General features: G+C 41.4%; 1 protein-coding gene across 1 annotated transcript; it reads left to right on the forward strand.

The window, feature by feature from the left end:
* The first annotated feature begins 1,472 nt into the window (after positions 1-1,472).
* LOC143942682 (Fc receptor-like A) lies at positions 1,473-15,275 on the forward strand. Its single transcript, XM_077464060.1, has 3 exons — positions 1,473-1,522; positions 12,077-12,367; positions 14,641-15,275. Exons 2-3 carry the CDS (start codon positions 12,136-12,138, stop codon positions 14,730-14,732), a joined length of 324 nt encoding a protein of 107 aa, XP_077320186.1. The 5' UTR covers positions 1,473-1,522; positions 12,077-12,135; the 3' UTR covers positions 14,733-15,275.
* Positions 15,276-19,040: the final 3,765 nt, after the last annotated feature.

Genomic DNA, 19,040 nt, shown 5'->3' on the forward strand with positions numbered 1-19,040 from the left:
GGGCCAGGGGTGCCTAGGAGGGACCTGAGAAGAGGAGGATCGGGGCTGCTCTGTGCAAAAATATTACATAGAGAGAGGGAGAGGGAGAGAGAGAGAGAGAGAATGGAAGAGAGAGAGAGAATGGAAGAGAGAGAGAGAGAGAATGAGAAAGAGAGAGACAGAGAGAGAGAGAGAGAGAGAATGGAAGAGAGAGAGAGAATGGAAGAGAGAGAGAGAGAATGAGAAAGAGAGAGACGGAGAAAGCGAATGAGATAGAGAGAGAGAGAGAGAGAGAGAGAGAGAGAATGAGAGAGAGACGGAGAAAGAGAATGAGATAGAGAGAGAGAGAGAGAGAATGAGAGAGAGACGGAGAAAGAGAATGAGATAGAGAGAGAGAGAGAGAGAGAATGGAAGAGAGAGAGATAGAAAGAGAGAGAATTCGAAAGAGAGAGAGAATGAAAGAGAGGGAGCGAATTAGAGAGAGAGAGAGAAAGAATGAGAGAGAGAATGGAAGAGAGAGAGAGAGAGAGAGAGAATGGAAGAGAGAGAGATGTCTATGATGTCATAAGCCTAGGCTATGACCAGACAGGAAACAGGAAGTGGGCTGTATAAAGGGATTTACTGGCAGAAAAAAAGTTTTACAATCCAAAGATAAATCAACAACAAGAGTAGAAGTTTTAATAGATGGAAAGATGAAAAAATGACTGAAGGTCATTTAATGTCACTGTAAGGGGGGAAGTTTTCATTGTTTAAAATAAAGATCTCCCAACATGTGAGGAAATCTCTGTGCCCAGGACTACAAACATTCCCATTTCTATAGAGAATGTATTTTTCTCGTACAAGATGTGTTCACTTCTCTGTGTTTTGCTGCACACTGTGCTCTCTATGTGTTCTGTGTGATCTCTTTTCTTCTATAGGAGGGGCCATCAAACCTGTGGTGACCTTCACACCCAACTGGGGGAATATATTACAAGGTGATGAAGTGACTCTAACATGTGATGTGCCGTCTACTGTACCAGAGGAGCCCCGGACCTATCACTGGTACAGAGATAAGAGACCAATACCTGGAGATCAACAGAGACTTCATATCATTAGATCTTCAGTGGAGGAGGACAGTGGAGATTACCAGTGCCAGACCATCGGTGGTGATATCAGTGATCCCGTCTTCCTAAATGTTATATATAGTGAGTCGTCCATCTCATCTCCATCATTACAGATTGTTGGGTGTGAATAGAACAACCTAAAGTATCATTTTATTACATTTCAGATTATGTCCTCCTGCAGAGACCTCCATCTGCCATCTATGAAGGAGACCCCCTGACTCTGAAATGTCATTCTGGGATATTATATGATGCAATAAACACAAAATTCTACAAGGATGATCAGGAGATAAAATCATCAGAATCCGACTCCACATTCCATATTCCTAATATAACGAGGAGTCAGTCTGGACGGTACAAATGTACTAAACAATTACAAATATAATTTCTTAACGAGTCAAATGTGGTGGAGCGCTCAGATGAATCCTTTATCTCTGTGAAAGGTAAATGAATGTCGTATATAAACTGTAATCTTAGAAATATTAGTAGGTCCAGAGGAAGGTGAACTCCCAGAAATAATATGATCTGTGAAGTGATTCTGTTGCAGAAATAAAAAGAAGAAAATTGGTTGTAAAGACTAAAGATTTCCATTCTCGGCATTCAGGTAAAAGAACGTTCCCTTCTGTGCTTCCCCCAAACACTTACCTGTCACCTCTCTCTATCCAGCACTGACCCCACCAGCACTCCTCTCTCCTCTCCCCCTCCAATCACAGGACACAGAGGCAGCCATTGGCTCCTGCTGCAGCCAATCCAATTCTGTGAGGAGGGAGTGGGGTGGTGTCTATGGACAGTGGGGGTGTAATCACATGAACCCCTCCATAGCACACAGCTTGTTATGGGGGTACTCAGAAGGGAGGAGGAGCCGAGAGCACCAGCAGGGGACCCCAGAAGAGGAGGAGAGAGATTATTACAGATCAGGTAAGTATCACATGTTTATTATTTCATAAAATGAAGTGTTGGAATAACTTTAATTATCACCCTCCATTTCCTGAATCTTCATTTCAAAATCTTCCCACCCAACATCCAGCACTCCCGGGTGTGTCAGATGTCTGAGTCCACGCCGTGTGTTGTGCTCCCGCCTACTGGTCCCTATGACTGGATTTACATCTCAGAGAATTCTGAACCCCCCCCTCAAAACAAAACAAAACAAAACATCAACATGTTCACCCCGAAGAATAAATTCCTTCTGCAAGTTCAAATTCTCCCCAAATATGCAAAAATTCCCCATCCTGGCAGTCCAAATCCTCCTCCCAGCACATATCCTTGTCCTCCAACCCCACCTTCCAGCTCAAATCCCGCCCAATACCCCACAAATCACCCTTCCTACCGCACATCCGCTTTCCTTCCAAATCACCCTCCTAGCAAAAATCATCTCCCCCCAAGTACCCCTTTCTAACTTATATCCTCTCCCCAAATACCCCCTTCTAACTTAAATCCTCTCCCCCCCCGCTGTCTGTCAATTGACTCAGGTGTGATCACGCACCATGGGGGGCACTGACCAGAGAGGAGGGACCAGGAGTACCAGCAGGGGGACCCAAAAAGAGGAGGTTCCTGCCCCTGCTCTTTGTGATTCCATTGAACAGAGTAGGTAAGTATAGATGTGTTTGTTATGTAAGGCTGGGTTCACACCTCAGACGGATGCAGCTCGCAGCAGGGGGTCCAGAATTTTTGCCTGAATTCTGCCGTGAAACGGAGCCAAAGACGCTCCGCAGCCACAACAGAGATATGTGGACCGGCTCCATAGAGTAATGGTCACAATCTCCTGTCATGTGAATTGAAAGCGAGGAAAGCCACATCCAATTCACATAGGTGTGAACACAGCCTTAAAAAAACAAAAAATCTACCTCTACAGCCCCTTTAAAGTGGAAGTAAACCCATGGATTTAAACAGTTAAAAAAAAAGGCATGCTGGGAATGCTAACTGCACATTGGTTGTACTCTCAGCCAAACTATCAAACCATCCAATGGCTGGTGTCATAACGAATCACATGTGCAGCACCATAGCAGTTGAAGATTAAACAGAGGCAAAGATGGCGGCTTCCTTGGCTGAAAACAATAGGAGAGTTTACTTCCACTTTAATCACCACCTTCCTCATTCACTTCCAAATGTCCTCATTTTTATCAGCATTTCAGTGAAGCAGAAACTCTCAGCTTCACTCGTTCCTACATGTGTGGTTTAGAAGCTGCACGGTGCAGTTGTGTGCTGCATTCAGGTCTCGGAATCCTTCTCTATCATTGGTGAAAGCACATCCAGCATTTGGTCGGGTCTTCTTGTATGAGCAGAAAACTCAAATACTCTCAGATCTGCCAACATCCAATGTGTGATGATCCATGCTGAGTGACAGCCTCAGCTCTAGTCCTATGTGAAGGGGGTGTGTCCCTTCCCTCCAATCAGCTCTCAGAGCTCTCCTCACTGATGTATCTTCAGCTTCCCACCCCCCGTTTTTATAGCTCTACAAGCTTTATAAATTCTGGACTTTGAACAGCTGTAGAGAAGACAAGATTGCAGATACACAGGTACAACTTATGTAGGAGGATTTGTTTCATCTCTGTGTATCACCTGAGACCAGTCCCTTCACTGGTTATATGGAAGGGTTTACAACCACTTTAGTACTCTATACAGGGGGGCTCCCTTACAGCACCGGAGCTCTGAGCCCAGTTATCATTCCGTAGATTGACCGATTGAAGTTTGTATGTTTGTGTTGGCTTCCTCCCGTGTCTCAGTTTACCACTCACCATCCAGATATACATACAAATAGAAGAAATTACTTGTGACAAAGCTGTCCTTACTGGGTTCTCTAATGACGTGTATTATTGTGGTGGATACAACAGGTCAACTGCACAGCATTGTGTGATTATCAACATTTAGAGAATAAATAATGCATTCCCATAATTTATCATTTCTAACAATTTTCTCTTCCAGAGCTCTTCTCTCCTCCAGAAATAAAAGTGCCCCCGTCCAGGGTAATAGAAGGAGGTGAGATGACGGTGAGATGTGACACCAGACTGGATCCGCTCAGAGGCGGCACAGAGCTGCACTTTGCCTTCTACAGAGATGGACGGACTGTGCGGGGATACAATGTATCTGATACATACAGAGTGCCGTCATCTCAGCTGGAGGATTCTGGGAATTATACCTGTGAAGTGAGAACGGTGTCCGGCACTGTGAGGAAGATAAATGATGGGCTCTATATACAGATATATGGTGAGGATATGATATGAAGTCAGTATTAATTATGCCCCATTGTAGATTACTTTTAGACATTCATACTGTTTTGGGCACAATATCCAGATATATAATAGGCATGTAGGCAGCAGCCAATGGTATTTGTAGCACCCTGGTTGTAGGCAGGGTTGCTAACAAATTTAGTTTGCTAGGTAGTAACTAGCCTGGCTAATTGTTAGAGGGATCCACTGACTTTTCTCTAACTCTGAATTTGATGCACCTCTCTCTTGTATCACTAGGTGGCATTGTTGCCTGTAACATTAGAATGATAAGGGCATAGTGAATTCAGACTCAGAGTGGATGGGTTATCTCAGTCAATTGGCAGGGATTTCTTTGGCCCCCTGGCCTGCTGGGAGAGCCTATTCATTCGGGGGGTGTCAGGTGATCGTCATTCTGTGCCACCTGGACGGCTGTCTGGGTTGACGTCTGTCACAAGGCTCTGGGTTGCTAGGCCAGAAGCCTGAGGCCTATCCCGGAAGCACCCGGCTGCTAGGCTGTCTGAGGCCTATCCAGGTTTGAGAGAAGCAGCGGTTGTGGCTTCAGGCCGGAAGCCCAACCAAGTTGCAGAGGTTCCAAACCGTTGCCAGCGGTGAAGGAGAATCATTTGCCATAAGGGACAACCAGTCCTGTCACCAGGGGCAAGTGATGAGCAAGGCCAGAGGTAAAGGGGAAGCAGTCGCCACTAAGGGACAACCATTCCTGTTATCAGAGGCCAGTGTATGGAAGTCTGAAGACGTACCAGAGCAGCCTTTTCACCAGCCGGGGGCGGTGAATAAGTGGTAAAGCTTCAGCATAGTGTCAAGCCAGGGACCCAGCGGTTTAGCAGGGGTGAGGCTTGAGGAGTATACAGCGGGTTAGCTGTGGAAGAGCTCAGAGGATCCAGTGACGACTAGGGATGAGCCGCACACCCCTCCGTTTGGTTTTCACCAGAACGGGTAAAAAATTTGTTTGAACATGCGAACACCATTAAAGTCTATGGGATACGAACATGAATAATCAAAAGTGCTAATTTTAAAGGCTTATATGCATTGTATTGTCATAAAAAGTGTTTGGGGCCCCTGGGTCCTGCCCCAGGGGACATGTATCAATGAAAATTATTTTTTTTAAATGGCAGTTTTTTCGGGAGCAGTGATTTTAACAATGCTTAAAGTGAAACAATAAAAGTGTAATATTCCTTTAAATTTCATACCTGGAGGGTGTCTATAGTATGCCTGTAAAGGGGCGCATGTTTCCCGTGTTTAGAACAGTCTGACAGCAAAATGACATTTCTAAAGGAAAAAAAGTCATTTAAAACTACTCATGGCTACAATAAATTGTAGGTCCACAATACACATAAAAGTTCATTGATAAAAACGGCATGGGGATTTCCCCACAGGGGAACCCCCAACCAAAATTTTAAAAAAATGCGTGGGGGTCCCCCTAAATTCCATACCAGACCTGAAGTCTGGTATGTATATTAAGGGGAACCCCACGCCAAAGTGAAAAAAAATGTCATGGGGGTCTCCCTCAAAATCCATACCAGGCCCTTCAGGTCTGGTATGGATTTTAAGGGGAACCCCGCACCAAAATGTAGTCCCCGTGCATCAGAGGAGGACAGGGTCACTGGGGGGCCCCACTCTCCGTTATTTAAGAAGTGTCAGAAGAATCGAAGCGTCACATGGCTGGAGACTCCCACTGAGGCAGATCGTGTGGATGGAGCGGAGAAGAAGCCAGAGCAAGATGCGGGACGAGAAGAGTGGAGGAAGAAGAAGATGAAGAAGAAGATGAAGAAGAAGAGGAACAAGAAAAACACTGACGTAAGACCAGAATAAATAAGATGAAAGAAGAAGCAGAAAGAAGAAGAAATTAATAAAAGACTTGTCAAAAACCATCTCTTGTTTTTTTTTAACCTTTTTGTCACATTTTTTTGTGAAATGATAGGAGTACATTTGTACCCCATTACCAATTCACACAGGGGTGGTGGGATCTGGGGGTCTCCAGGGCTTCCAGATTTGAAACAAAAATGAAACAAAATTTATTTTTCCATCATGTGTCTCTAAAGTGGAACATGTGTTGAAGATCTGGTGGAGGAAAATCAATGTCATTTCCCTCAAAAAAAAAATTTGTAGTCAGTGCCGGGACCGGCGTCACTTCCGGAGAGAGGTTCACATGAATACAATTTAAAATCAGCGCTCAGTGGAACTCAACATAAATACAATCAATTAATTAAAAATATCACATTTTATCAAAAGAGAAGCACAGAGGTAAAATCATTAATATCCGGCACAACAGTGAGGGATGTACTTATTGCACAGTCAAGTAAAAATCCAAAAGTAGAAATAAAGCAAAAGTAATAGTACACTGTGCCGCCTTCCTTCAGCAAACAAGGGGTTAACTCTCGGCTATAGATCTATTAACAGGTAGTGAAAGCACAGAGAACTCATAGGTCCATGTTGCAGTAACTTGGCAATTCACTTATCGCAGGCTGCTGTCCACTTAAAAAACATGTGCGCTGTTTTAATCTCAAGTTGAGATGACCGGGGATCAAGACAGTCACCAGCGTACCTCTATTCATGGCGTCCTATAGTGCATGTCCGGGAGACATTGGATTGGCATCCCATGACGTCCGCCGTGTGGGGAAGAGGGGAGGAGCCTAAGTCCTGAGTACTCTCACCTCCCTCATGAGGATAGACACGAGGGAGGTGAGAGTACTATAAAAATATTTAACCTTTCTTCACATAATTTAACAGCGGCAGAATTATGTTTATTGAAGAAGGGTTTAGGTTTCTCTCCTTCGTCAGGCCTGAATAAATTTGGTCTGTTTAAGGACCTTAATAAATGTATTCGCTCTCTCACCCTGAAGAGTCACTATGCGAAGCTCAACTCAACTCGTCTAACAACCAAATCTCAGAAGTTATGGGCAATGATGTTACCTCCTACTCTGTACAAGATATGCTAAAGATGTTGGAGAATCTTTGGGCAGAAAGCAATATTGAAAGTGAAAATCGATATCCCTTCCAAGATCCTGATATTCAACATACCAGTTTTAAACCTCCTTCTATATTTAACTCCATGAATTCCAAGGGTCCACATATTGAAACTTTTTATCAAGCAGTATATAAAGACTTTTTGAATTTATGTGACGCCCCACCCAAGACCAATGGTCAGAATTTGAGTAAGGATGAGCAGCAAGCACTCAAAGATCTCACTACCAATAGAAAGATCATTGTGAAGCAGGCGGATAAGGGTGGTAGCCTTGTAATCCAGGATAGACAGGATTATCTGCATGAAGCTCATTGTTTACTTTCAGATACGAATACGTACCTGAAGCTTCCGTACGATCCTCTTCCTGGTTTCCAACGTGAACTAGTTCAACTTGTGGAGGCAGCTTACAAGGATGGAATTCAGAATATTAAAGAAAAATGCTTCCTGCTCCCCAAGGTTTGTAGCACTCCATATTTTTATCATCTCCCAAAGGTGCACAAATCTCTCATTGATCCTCCTGGTAGACCCAGCGTTGCCAGTACAAATAGTTTTATTAGTGGCCTCTCCATCTATATTGATCATTGGTACAACTGATGGTGGTCCAATTACCATCCTATATTAAAGACACAAGCCAGGTGATCGAGACACTGAAGGAGTATACATGGCAGGAGGATTATCTGTAAGCCTCCTTGGATGTAACCTCTCTGTACACCTCGATACCCCATGAGGTGGGTATTGCAGCTGTACAGTTCTTTCTAAACAAAAATAATGATATGAATTCCAAACAATCTTCCTTTTTGCTTTCTAGTATCGAGTTTTGTTTGCGCCATAATTACTTCACCTTTCTGGACCATTTTTATCTCCAGTGTAAAGGGACTGCGATGGGGGCCAATTTTGCTCCCGGGTATGCTAACCTAACCATGGGGCATTGGGAGCATTTGAAAATTTTGGTTGAGAACCCCTTTTAATGATAGATCATCTTTTACAGACGTTATATCGATGATGTCTTGTTGATCTGGAGTGGTAGTAGAGAACGTTTTATCACATTTGTAGCCTATTGTAATAATAACTCTTTTGGATTCACTTTTACGCATGAGATAAGCCAGAGCGAACTGTTTTTTCTCGATCTGGTCTTGTCACATGAGAACAATGTTATCATTACCAGTAATCATAATAAACCTATGGCTGGCAACTCCTACCTTCACTATGGTAGTTGTCATCATCCTATATGGAAAAACAACATTCCCAGTGGACAATTCCACAGGCTACGTAGGAACTGTACCAAAATGGAGGAGTACAGGAAACAGGGTCAAGTGATGACCAAAAATATTGAAGAAAAGGCTTACCCCAGTGAACTAATAGCAGAGGCTTTTCGTTTAAATGAGATATGTCCCCCAAAAAAGAACAGGAGTGATACAGTTGAAATGGGCCATGCAGTAAGGTTCATTTCCACATTTAATACTAAGTTCAGATCTATTTCTAAAATCATAAATAAACATTATGCCATTCTCAAACTTGATCATCTCCTGGCTCCGATACTTCCCTTGAGACCACAAGTGACGTTCAGACGTTCTCGCACAGTGAAGAATATTATTGCTCCCAGCAAGTTGACAAACTCTGTGAGGGGTCCCCTCTCCGATATTAGAACTTATTTTGATAACATGGTTGGGATATTTCAGTGCTGTAAGAGGGGTTGTCTTACCTGTCAGTCCATTTCCCATGGATGTTCTGAGGTAACCACCAGTAAGGGCAAAACTTTTAAAATTAAACAATTCATTACCTGTTCAACTGAATTTGTCATTTACATCCTGCGATGTTCATGTGGCATGCGTTATGTGGGACGCACAATACGTACCCTACGTACCAGGGTGGGTGAACACCGTAGACTGACAAAGAAAGGCTGCACTAAACATAGTGTCCCACGTCACTGTCGCCAAGCTCACAATGAAGATTTTAACCAAATAGAGGTTCGGGCCATAGAGGCTATACCCAGGGATACCCTCATGGAGAACGAAAGGTTTTCCCTTCTGTGTCAAAGGGAAGCCTTCTGGATCTATTGTCTGGGGTCCCTTGCCCCTGAGGGTATAAACGAAGACCTTGACGTCCTCAGTATAGTTTCAAGTTGAGCCCAGCCCCTGGGTCTGATTGTCAGTTAACACAATTTATATGCCTTTACGTGTATGCGTACCCATGGGGATATATTCATTATTACCATCTTTTGAAAATAAGCTACCCACTATCCAGTTTATCTTATATGTAAAACATATATTTTTTTTTTATTTAATGTATATAATTTTTTTTTTTACCAATTAATTTAGCCTTTTAGATTCAGATTGGTTTATATGTGGTATATATATATATATATATATATATATATATATATATATATACATATACACATTTTATACAATATGTTATATTATCTATATTTATATATATCTTTGTAGTAAGTGTCTAATAGTACTATCTCTTAGCCTTGCTATGCTATGTGTATGAAGCATCCAACAAGGGGTTAAAGCTAAGGTTACTTTAGAAAGCTGATCGGTCCATCCCTCAGTGTCTGTTATGCTTTATATTCCATCCTGCCAGTGACTCCCGTGACTTTGACAAAGCGCAGCCGCACGAAACATGTCAGTCATGGTCGTCACGGCAACTTATTGAGCTTCACTGACCGCCCTTTCCTTCCGAACGGGAGCTCCATTTTCCGAATGTGTGGTTGTCCTTTTCCGGTCGTTCCTGGTGACTCAGGCTCCTCCCCTCTTCACCACACGGCAGACGTCATGGGACGCCAATCCTATGTCTCCCGGACATACATTATAGGACGCCGCTCATCATGAATTTAGGTACTCTAGTGACTGTCTTGGCGCAGCGCTGTCTGATTCCTGGTCATCTCAACTTGCGATTAAAACAGCGCACATGTTTTTTAAATGGACAGCAGCCTGCGATCAGTGAATTGCCAAGTTACTGCAACATGGAGCTATGAGTCCTCTATGCTTTGGCTACCTGTTAATAGATCTATAGCCGAGAGTTAACCCCTTGTTTCCTGAAGGAAGGTGGCACAGTGTACTATTACTTTTGCTTTATTTCTACTTTTGGATTTTTACTTGACTGTGCAATAAATACATCCCTCACTGTTGTGCTGGACCTCTGTGCTTCTCTTTTGATTAAATGTGATATTTTTAATTAATTGATTTATGTTGAGTTCCACGGAGTGCTGATTTTAAATTGTACAGCAACAGTCTGGATAAATCATGAAATATGTGAGGTCTGAGGTCTAAGCGATATAGTACTAAGCTCAGCGAAAGTCAATGCCAGTAACAATATCTATATAGTTGGGTATTTGATCCAGGAGGACCATGGTTTCCATGAACGCTCAAACTGATATATCCTGGCAGCTCACAACGCTAAAAAAATTAATATTCACAAGTAATGTTGATAGAAGAAACCACTTCGGATAGATTAGGGGTGAAGTCTTTCTTCCAGTATCCTTTTATTTTACTAGATGCTAACAGTATATGGGCGACTATTAAGCAAAAATAAGGTGAAAAGTTTTCAATTTCTAAATTTAGAATGGCTAAGGTCAGGTTAGGTGGAATTAGGATACATGTAACAGAGGAGATTAGACCAAACATTTGGTTCCAGAAGCTTGTGAGACTCTTGCAAGGTCAGAGAATATCATAGTGGTTGCCTACATGACCACATTTGCACCAACATAGAGGCGATTGGGAGGGGTAAAATTGGCCTACTCAGTAGGGTGTAAGGTAACAGCGAGAAATTATTTTGTTTTGGGAGAGTTCCTAGTGGTTAGTACAGTGGGAAATACCATGTGTACATTTAAAAGACTGGAGCCATTGTGCTGGTGTATAAGTATTCTGTAGATCTTCCTCCCATTTTAGGAGAGTAGTTTTGCACTGAAGGGTATTGTAAAAGAGAGAGACGCCTTTTAGACAAGATGTGGGAGATCCATAGTAAGTTTGTATCAAGGGAGGGAGTTTTATCATTGGGGTGGGATAGTTGCCCATAAATATGGTTATCCGAATATATGAATAAAGTTCAGTGGGGGGAATGTCATATTGACCAATTATCTCTGGGAAAGGCTTGGGTAAGCTGTTATTAAGGATGTCCTCCACCCACTGAATGCCCCCGACCTCACCACTTCTGAATTGATAAATACGGGATAAGAATTTCCAACACCGTAAACGGCATCCATAGTTGCTAAGCCTTGGAGGGGTCTCATCTTATTTCACTTTTATACCTCACTGTATTTATTGCAATATGTTTCCATTTCAAAATCAAATTAATTTTCATTTCAACATAACTAATACAACAAAACAAAATTATTAACATAACAAACACAATGAAACAAAATGAATAACTCGAATGTAAACAAAATACATTTTTCCATCCTGCACATTTCTAAAGTGTAACATGTGTTGAAGATCTGGTGGAAGAAAATCAATGTATAATGCGATTTCCCTCAAAAAATCTTTGTAGTCAGTGTCGGGACCGGTGTCACTGGCTGGTGGAAAGACGTTATCCCTCCAGTGTGGGGCCTGGTGTAGTACTTAGACCTCCAACCACTTGGGGAGCTATCGCACACATGAAAGCAGGTCTTCATACAAACACTTGGCTAAATAGTGAGTGAGAATTGATTGCATGTAATTCACCACCTCCACCAACAAGCATATGAAATGACCTCATCATTAGTTATGTCCAATCACAACTTTATACATTTATACTCTTTTTACTTTTTCATCTATTCATTGACATCTTACTGACCAATCATTGTCATAATCTCCTTTTTCCAGAGATCTTCTCTCCTCCAGAAATAAATGTGACCCTGCCCAGGGTAATAAGAGGAGATAACATGACGGTGAGATGTGACACCAGACGGGATCCGCTCAGAGGCGGCACAGAGCTGCATTTTGCCTTCTACAGAGATGGACGGACTGTGCGGGGATACAATCTATCTGATACATACAGAGTGCCGTCATCTCAGCCGGAGGATTCTGGGAATTATACCTGTGAAGTGAGGACGGCGTCTCAGACTGTGAGGAAGATGAGTGATGGGCTCTATATACAGATAATCCAGATACACGGTGAGCTTGAAGAACTGAATTAGCCTCTGATCTGTACATGTTCTGCCTCAAATATCACTTTATCAAAAATAAATACCTCCTGAGACCCAGTCTGTATAGATAGTTTGATAACTTGCTGACTTAAGAAGATCCACAGGCACTGTTAGACCACCAAGACAATGCTGAAGAGAGTCCATTGTAGTTTTTTCCAGACTGGCATATACAATGGATGTTTTGGAGGGGGGGGTTTGCATGTGGAAATACATTTTGATATTAAAGCTTTCCACTTCCTTAAAATTTCCTTCACTTAACAGTAAAAAAAATAAACTTTAATTCCTAGCTAAGGGCTGAAAAAAGGCTGTGCTTACTATAATGATACTCGTGGGCCAGAGCCTAGGGTGGCAGGGTAAGATGAGCATCACCAAGACTCAACATTTACACATTGTGATACATTATTATCTTTATTCCTTTCCCTTATTTACTTTCCCTTAGTCTTCCTTCCCTTATTCAATTTACATTAGTATTCCTTTAGGCTTTTTTCCTTTCCAATATTCTCTTTCCCTTAGTCATTATTCCCTTTTCGTTATTCTCTTTCCTGTAGTCATAATTCCCTTCCCTTATTCTCTTTCCCTTAGTCTTTCTTCCCTTCCCATTTTCTCCTTTCCTCTCCATCATCTAGCTTTCTCTGTTGGAGAGAGGGGTGTGGGGAAGCTTAGAGGAATCAAAAGACTCGTTAAAAGTCCGAGAACACAAAGATTCTCTCTTCTCTATTTCGACTAATGGAGCTTAAAGCTGAAAATCAGTTAAGAATATAAAGCAGACCCCTGCATTGCCTTCATTAGTACATTTTAGTACATTGGCTCTAGGAATAAGGCCCGAGATCACCATTGCCATGGGTTTGTGGCAAAGCCAAAAAATGTCAGGTTTGCCCCCAAAAATAAGGAACAATAAGAACTAATTATTTAAAATAATTGATTACTCGGTCCTCGGTCTATAAAAGAGTGGGCTCACTTTGGCAGTCATATTGTATATTTATGTTGGAGCTGTTAGAGAGAGATGATAATTCTGTGTTGGCAGAGATATTTTTTTTTAAATTAAATATAATTATATATTATTTATTTTTGCCATTGGTACATGACCCCATGGCAGTGCCCAGCTTCCTATACCTTCTGTTTAAGAATAGCTTGCTACAAAGCCCTACAAATGGCCAGAGTAATAAAATTTGCCTCCCATCCATTGACTTTAAGAGTGTTTTAATAGTGTTTGCTTCCAAGTTTGTGACCTTAGAACAAGATTCATGAACTGTTTGAGAACTGAACCCAAGCTGATTTGCTCATCACTTATTATTTCTAACTGAAATAATCACAATACAAGGGGTAGGGTTTGGTAAAGAGATGTCATGACAATAAAGGTCTTCTTCTTATCCATAATTCAGATGGACTTACAGCAGCATTGTGTTCAAATAGGGCCCTGATGTTGGGAACTTGTATCTTCTCTCTTCGTTAACCAACAGTTATATTTAACCACTGATCCCAGCCCAGTAATAGTTCAGGCTCATAATAATTGTTACCTCCATAAGGTGAAGACACTGGGCAGCAAAATGAATGCAAAAGCTCTACATAGTAAAAATGCTGCCATAAAGGTGTCAATACTGGCCAAGTGTCAATGGCCAGAGTCCCTAATGAACGCTAATTGGAACCTTAATTGGGGCATTAATTCCACATGGAATAACCCGCATGGAGTAGAATTAGCACTCCCACAAGAACTCCATCTACATGGACTAAACCCGAATTGGGGCACTAATTCCACAAGGAACCCTAATTGAAGCTCTCCCAATTCAATTTCCCTTTTTGTCATGGTGGAGTCAATAATGAGTCATAAAAGAGAGGTCCATAATGTGAATATATTGTGGAGAAAAATTATTGTAAAAGCTTTTCATAGTAAAAAATTCAGTTAAATTTAAAGTTGAAATTCATCTTTTTAATGGTTTGCCAACAAATGGATTTGTAAGATTGGTCAGCCAGTCTTGTGATTTATGCTCCTCTAGAGCAAGTGACACACTTATCTCCCAGTTCAGCTTCATTTCTTCCCGTGTCACCTGTCCTCCTATTATTGGGATAAGTTAGAACATATTACTGGAAAATTATACAACATCATTGCTTCTGTCCAACGAGAAGGAAGCTAATCCAGATCCTTCATATACATTCAGAATTTTTAATAGTTCAAAATTTCACAAATAACGTTTTTTTCTTATCTAAAAATCACATGACTTCCATCTCTGGTTCTCTCTTCAGATTACACGGTGCAGAATATTATACGCCTGGTGATCTCTGGATTTGTATTATCTGCTGCCGTATGTTTCATCTACTTCCACAACAAGTGGTAGAGAAGAAGATCATCTAGGAATCTGAGGACCTCAATGAAATCTAAGTGAACATGGAAAAGGTCTTGGCTGAATTCCAAGGAACTTCATCTTTTTAAAATAAACTTATATTGACAAAAAACTTGATCTGATTAATCTGAAAAAATAATGAGTGATTAAACTAATGTGCTTATAAAGTGAATACAGTGAGTGTTGGAATCAGAAGTGGTCACTGTGATCACACATGGAGGAGAGAATAACAGGAAGGAAATAAAATGTTTTCTTAAAATAAAAACAGAGAAAAGGCTCAAAGCACAAATGTCACACTTTACTGATCACGTTGTTTATTCTAAGTTCTGAAATCGAAAGAAGATATGAAGTGTATTTTGTATGTATTGTTGCAGATTTACTAAAACTGGGGAGTACAAAATCTGGTGCAGTTGTCCATGGTAGCCAATCAGATTCTAACTTCAGATTGTTCAATTAAACTTTGTACAAAAAAAAAAACGGGAAGCTGCTCCAGATTTTGAACTTTCTAGTTTTAGTAAATCAACCCTATTATCTTGTTTTATTAATGGTCAGGTAATGTAGAATTATTATATGTTAACCTTTTATACTCTTATTTTAAGCCAGCAGATAACATTGTAGGCTAATTTTCATGTTTCTCTAATCTTCTTACTTCTTTTTGTAAAAAGCTTGTAGCCTTGTACCTACATTATATTATGTTATGCCTGTTACTGTATTTTTTTTTTTAAAGTTTCTGGTTGGCACATGCAAGGGTTAATGTATTCGTATGACATGTCTTCCCCTCTATGTGTGTGGTACCTCCATTCTTCAGGGCCTATATATACAAGGGGAGCCGGCCTGGTGGTGCAGTTTGGTGTGGAAGACCAGAATCATACAGTGAGGATCTGTGTATTATGTATAAACCGTTCTACCGGCAGCATCACACTTTAATGTGACCTGTTTTTGGGCACCCATGTAAATGGATTTTATATATCAGAAATTTCCTAATTTTAAGGTATGGGCAGCACCACTATAGAAACAGCACAGCCAAATCAATGTATAGTCGAATGTAGTGTAAATGAAATCATTTATGTAAAGGAATTATTTTATAACCTTAATTGTATTCTGTAAATCAATCCAGTAAACTGAGTTCTTAGCCAAAGAAGAAGTTGCCTCCTGTTGTTTACTTGAGGTGGGGAGAAGGAAATTAAAGTGATGTATACTCATGCAGGGCCGTCTTTAAGTTGGGGCAAAAGGGCAGCTGCCCTGGGCCCAGTCATTGTTGTGGGGCTTGAATCAGCTGCCCCATACTTTCCTACTGCCCTGGTTTACATTCCCTTGTCCTGTGAAGTCCTAATCCCATGCTGTGTCTGGATATCTCAGTGTGAAGTGCTGTCACTTATGCTGCCCAGCTCTGCCCTATAGCAGTGTACAGATGACTCATGTGCAGACAATATCAGCATTCACATTTAAATAACAGGCATTAATATGTAAATCAAAAAGGCATTGCTATGTAAATAGTGGCGGTGTTCATATGAGGTCCCATCCACCATCACCTCTGCTGAATGCTGCCCAGTGCCCACTGCCTGCAACTGTGATCATCTCTGAGTCATCAGCTTGTTCTTAAAAGGTAAACAAAGTGAAGGGGGGGTTGGTGTAGGGCAGGGGTAGGGAACCTCGGCTCTCCAGATATTTTGAAACTACAAATCCCATCATGCCTCTGCCTCTAGGAGTCATGCCTGTGATTGTTAGGGTCTTGCAATGTCTCATGGGACTTGTAGTTTCAAAACAGCTGGAGAGCCGAGGTTCCCTATTCCCGGTGTAGGGTGTGCAGAGGTAAGCAGAAAAGGAATTACAGTTTAGGTTGCACTGGTGAGCAAGGAGGGGATGTACAGAGCTAAGGGCGGTAGGTGCAAAGAAGAGCTGAGGAAGCTTGTAGAGGTAAGGGGGGAGGGAGGTGAAATGGAGAGGATTGGGGAGGTTTGGCCTCCAGAGTTTTTCAGGGGGATTCAAGATGCAAAGGTGTACTGATGGAGTGGATAAAGATGAGTGTTGCGTGTAGGGCAGTCTATTTTTTTCAGTGGGCTGCTCTATGCACCGCAGATGCGGAAGATCGGTGGTCAGTGTAAATTCTTCATTACATTTGTGGTCAGTAAAAATTCCCCATTACATTGGTTGTCAGTGCAAATCTTCCCATTACATTGAGGCTTGGTGTAGAATCCTTTTATTCACGCTAGTGGCCAGTGTGAAGGCCCCCCTTACATTAGTGGCCAGTGTAATACCTTACTTACATTGGGATAAAATCTTAGGAACAAAGAACATGGAGGAGAGATGGGTCCACTTTAAGAGCATATTAAATAAGGGCATTAGCCAGTGCATCCCATTGGGTAATAAATTTAAAAGAGCAAAAGGCCATCTGTGATATACAGGCTTTTTGTCTGCTTCATCTGGTGAGTGGGGAACCAGGAGGGGAGCACAAGAAACCAGCTGAATCGCTCCTGATATTTGTGTTTACCATAAATCGCATGTTTGATGAACTATTCCAAGCACATTAATGATATATGTTTTCACCATCATTAACATTTTATGCATAGAGGATACATTTGGATGAACTTCCTCTGACAACACAGGATATTTATACACAGACTTCACATGTATTTTTGTATTTTTTTATGATAGAATTGTTTATGATTTATTGAATGCACTATGTTGTAGTCTGGCACATAGCACTTTAATTGGCCATATTTTTATTTTGTATAGCACTTTAATTTGTACTTATGTGTGATGATTATGGATACACACTCATACTACATTAGGTGCAGCGCCGATTTTTACATTTTCACTGTCCCAAAAGTCCTGGATGGCTTAACGCCAATGTAAAAATGCATATAAAAGCAAAAGAGAAGGCCTTCAGAAAATACAAGGTTGAGGGATCATCATCAGCATTCAAACTTTATAAAGAATGCAACGAGAAATGTAAGGGCGCAATTAGGGCAGTTAAGATAGAACACAAAAGACACATAGTGGAAGAGAGCAAAAAAAGTCCCAAGAAATTCTTTAAGTATGTAAACAGTAAAAAAGGGAGGACAGACCATATTGGCCCCATAAAGAATGAGGAAGGACGTCTGGTTACAAAGAATGGGGAGATGGCAAAGTTATTGAATTTATTCTTCTCCTCAGTCTTCACGAGGGAATCGGGGCACTTCGGTTACCAAAACTGCAGTGTTTATGCTCGTGACACATCACAGGAAGCACCCTCATGGCTAACAGAGGACAGAATTAAAATTAGACTTGGAAACTTAACATTAATAAATCCCATGGACTAGATGGTAAGCAATTGCCAGATCATTGTTCCTAATTTTTACTGACAGTCTAATGACTGGAATGGTACCAGCTGATTGTAGAGAAGCCAATGTAGCTCCAATATTTAAAAAGGGCTCAAAATACATCCCTGGGAATTACAGACCAGTTAGCCTAACATCAATAGTATGCAAGCTCTTGGAGGGGATGATAAGGGACTATATACAAGATTTTAGTAATAAAAACGGTATCATTAGCAGTAATCATGGAATCATGAAGAATTGGTCTTGCCAAACCAATCTATTAACCTTCTATGAGGAGGTGAGTTGTCATCTAGATAAAGGAAGGCCCGCAGATGTGGAGTATCTGGATTTTGCAAAAGAATTTGATACAGTTCCCCATAAATGTTTACAGTACAAAATAAGGTCTGTTGGCATGGTGAGTACATGGATTGAAAACTGGCTGCAAGAGCGAGTTCAGAGGGTGGTGATAAATGGGGAGTACTCGGAATAGTCAGGGGTGGGTAGTGGTGTCCCACAGGGTTCTGTGCTGGGCCCAATCCTCTTTAATTTGTTCATAAATGACCTGGAGGATGGGATAAACAGTTCAATCTCTGTTTGCGGATGATACTAAGCTAAGCAGGGCCATAACTTCTCCGCGAGATGTGGATACCCTGCAAGAAGACCTGAATAAATTAATGGGATGACAACTACATGGCAAATGAGGTTTAATGTAGAAAAATGTAAAATAATGCACTTGGGTAGCAAAAATATGAATGCAATCTATACACTGGGGGGGGGGGGAGAACCTCTGGGGGAATCTAGGATGGAAAAGGACCTGGGGGTCCTGGTAAATGATAGGCTCAGCAATGGCATGCAATGCCAAGCTGCTGCTAACAAAGCAAACATGATATTGGCATGCATTAGGGGATTAACTCCAGAGATAAAGGGATAATTCTATATTTCTTTGCAGAGTTTTCTGTATATTGGTGGATCCCCTCTCCTTTGCAGTCCATGGTTTGCAGGC

This window comes from Lithobates pipiens, unplaced genomic scaffold (assembly GCF_037356315.1).
Source record: "Lithobates pipiens isolate NorthernLeopardFrog02 unplaced genomic scaffold, aLitPip1_a1.2 Scaffold_30, whole genome shotgun sequence".
In the NCBI taxonomy this organism is placed as follows: Eukaryota; Metazoa; Chordata; class Amphibia; order Anura; family Ranidae; genus Lithobates; species Lithobates pipiens.

What these genes read in the sequence shown, in the direction of transcription:
- LOC143942682 (XM_077464060.1), top strand. Translation starts at nt 12,136, where the DNA reads ATGACGGTGAGATGTGACACCAGACGGGATCCGCTCAGAGGCGGCACA. An exon ending in ACAGATAATCCAGATACACG is followed by an intron (nt 12,368 to 14,640) that starts GTGAGCTTGAAG and finishes TTCTCTCTTCAG; the next exon opens with ATTACACGGTGCAGAATATT.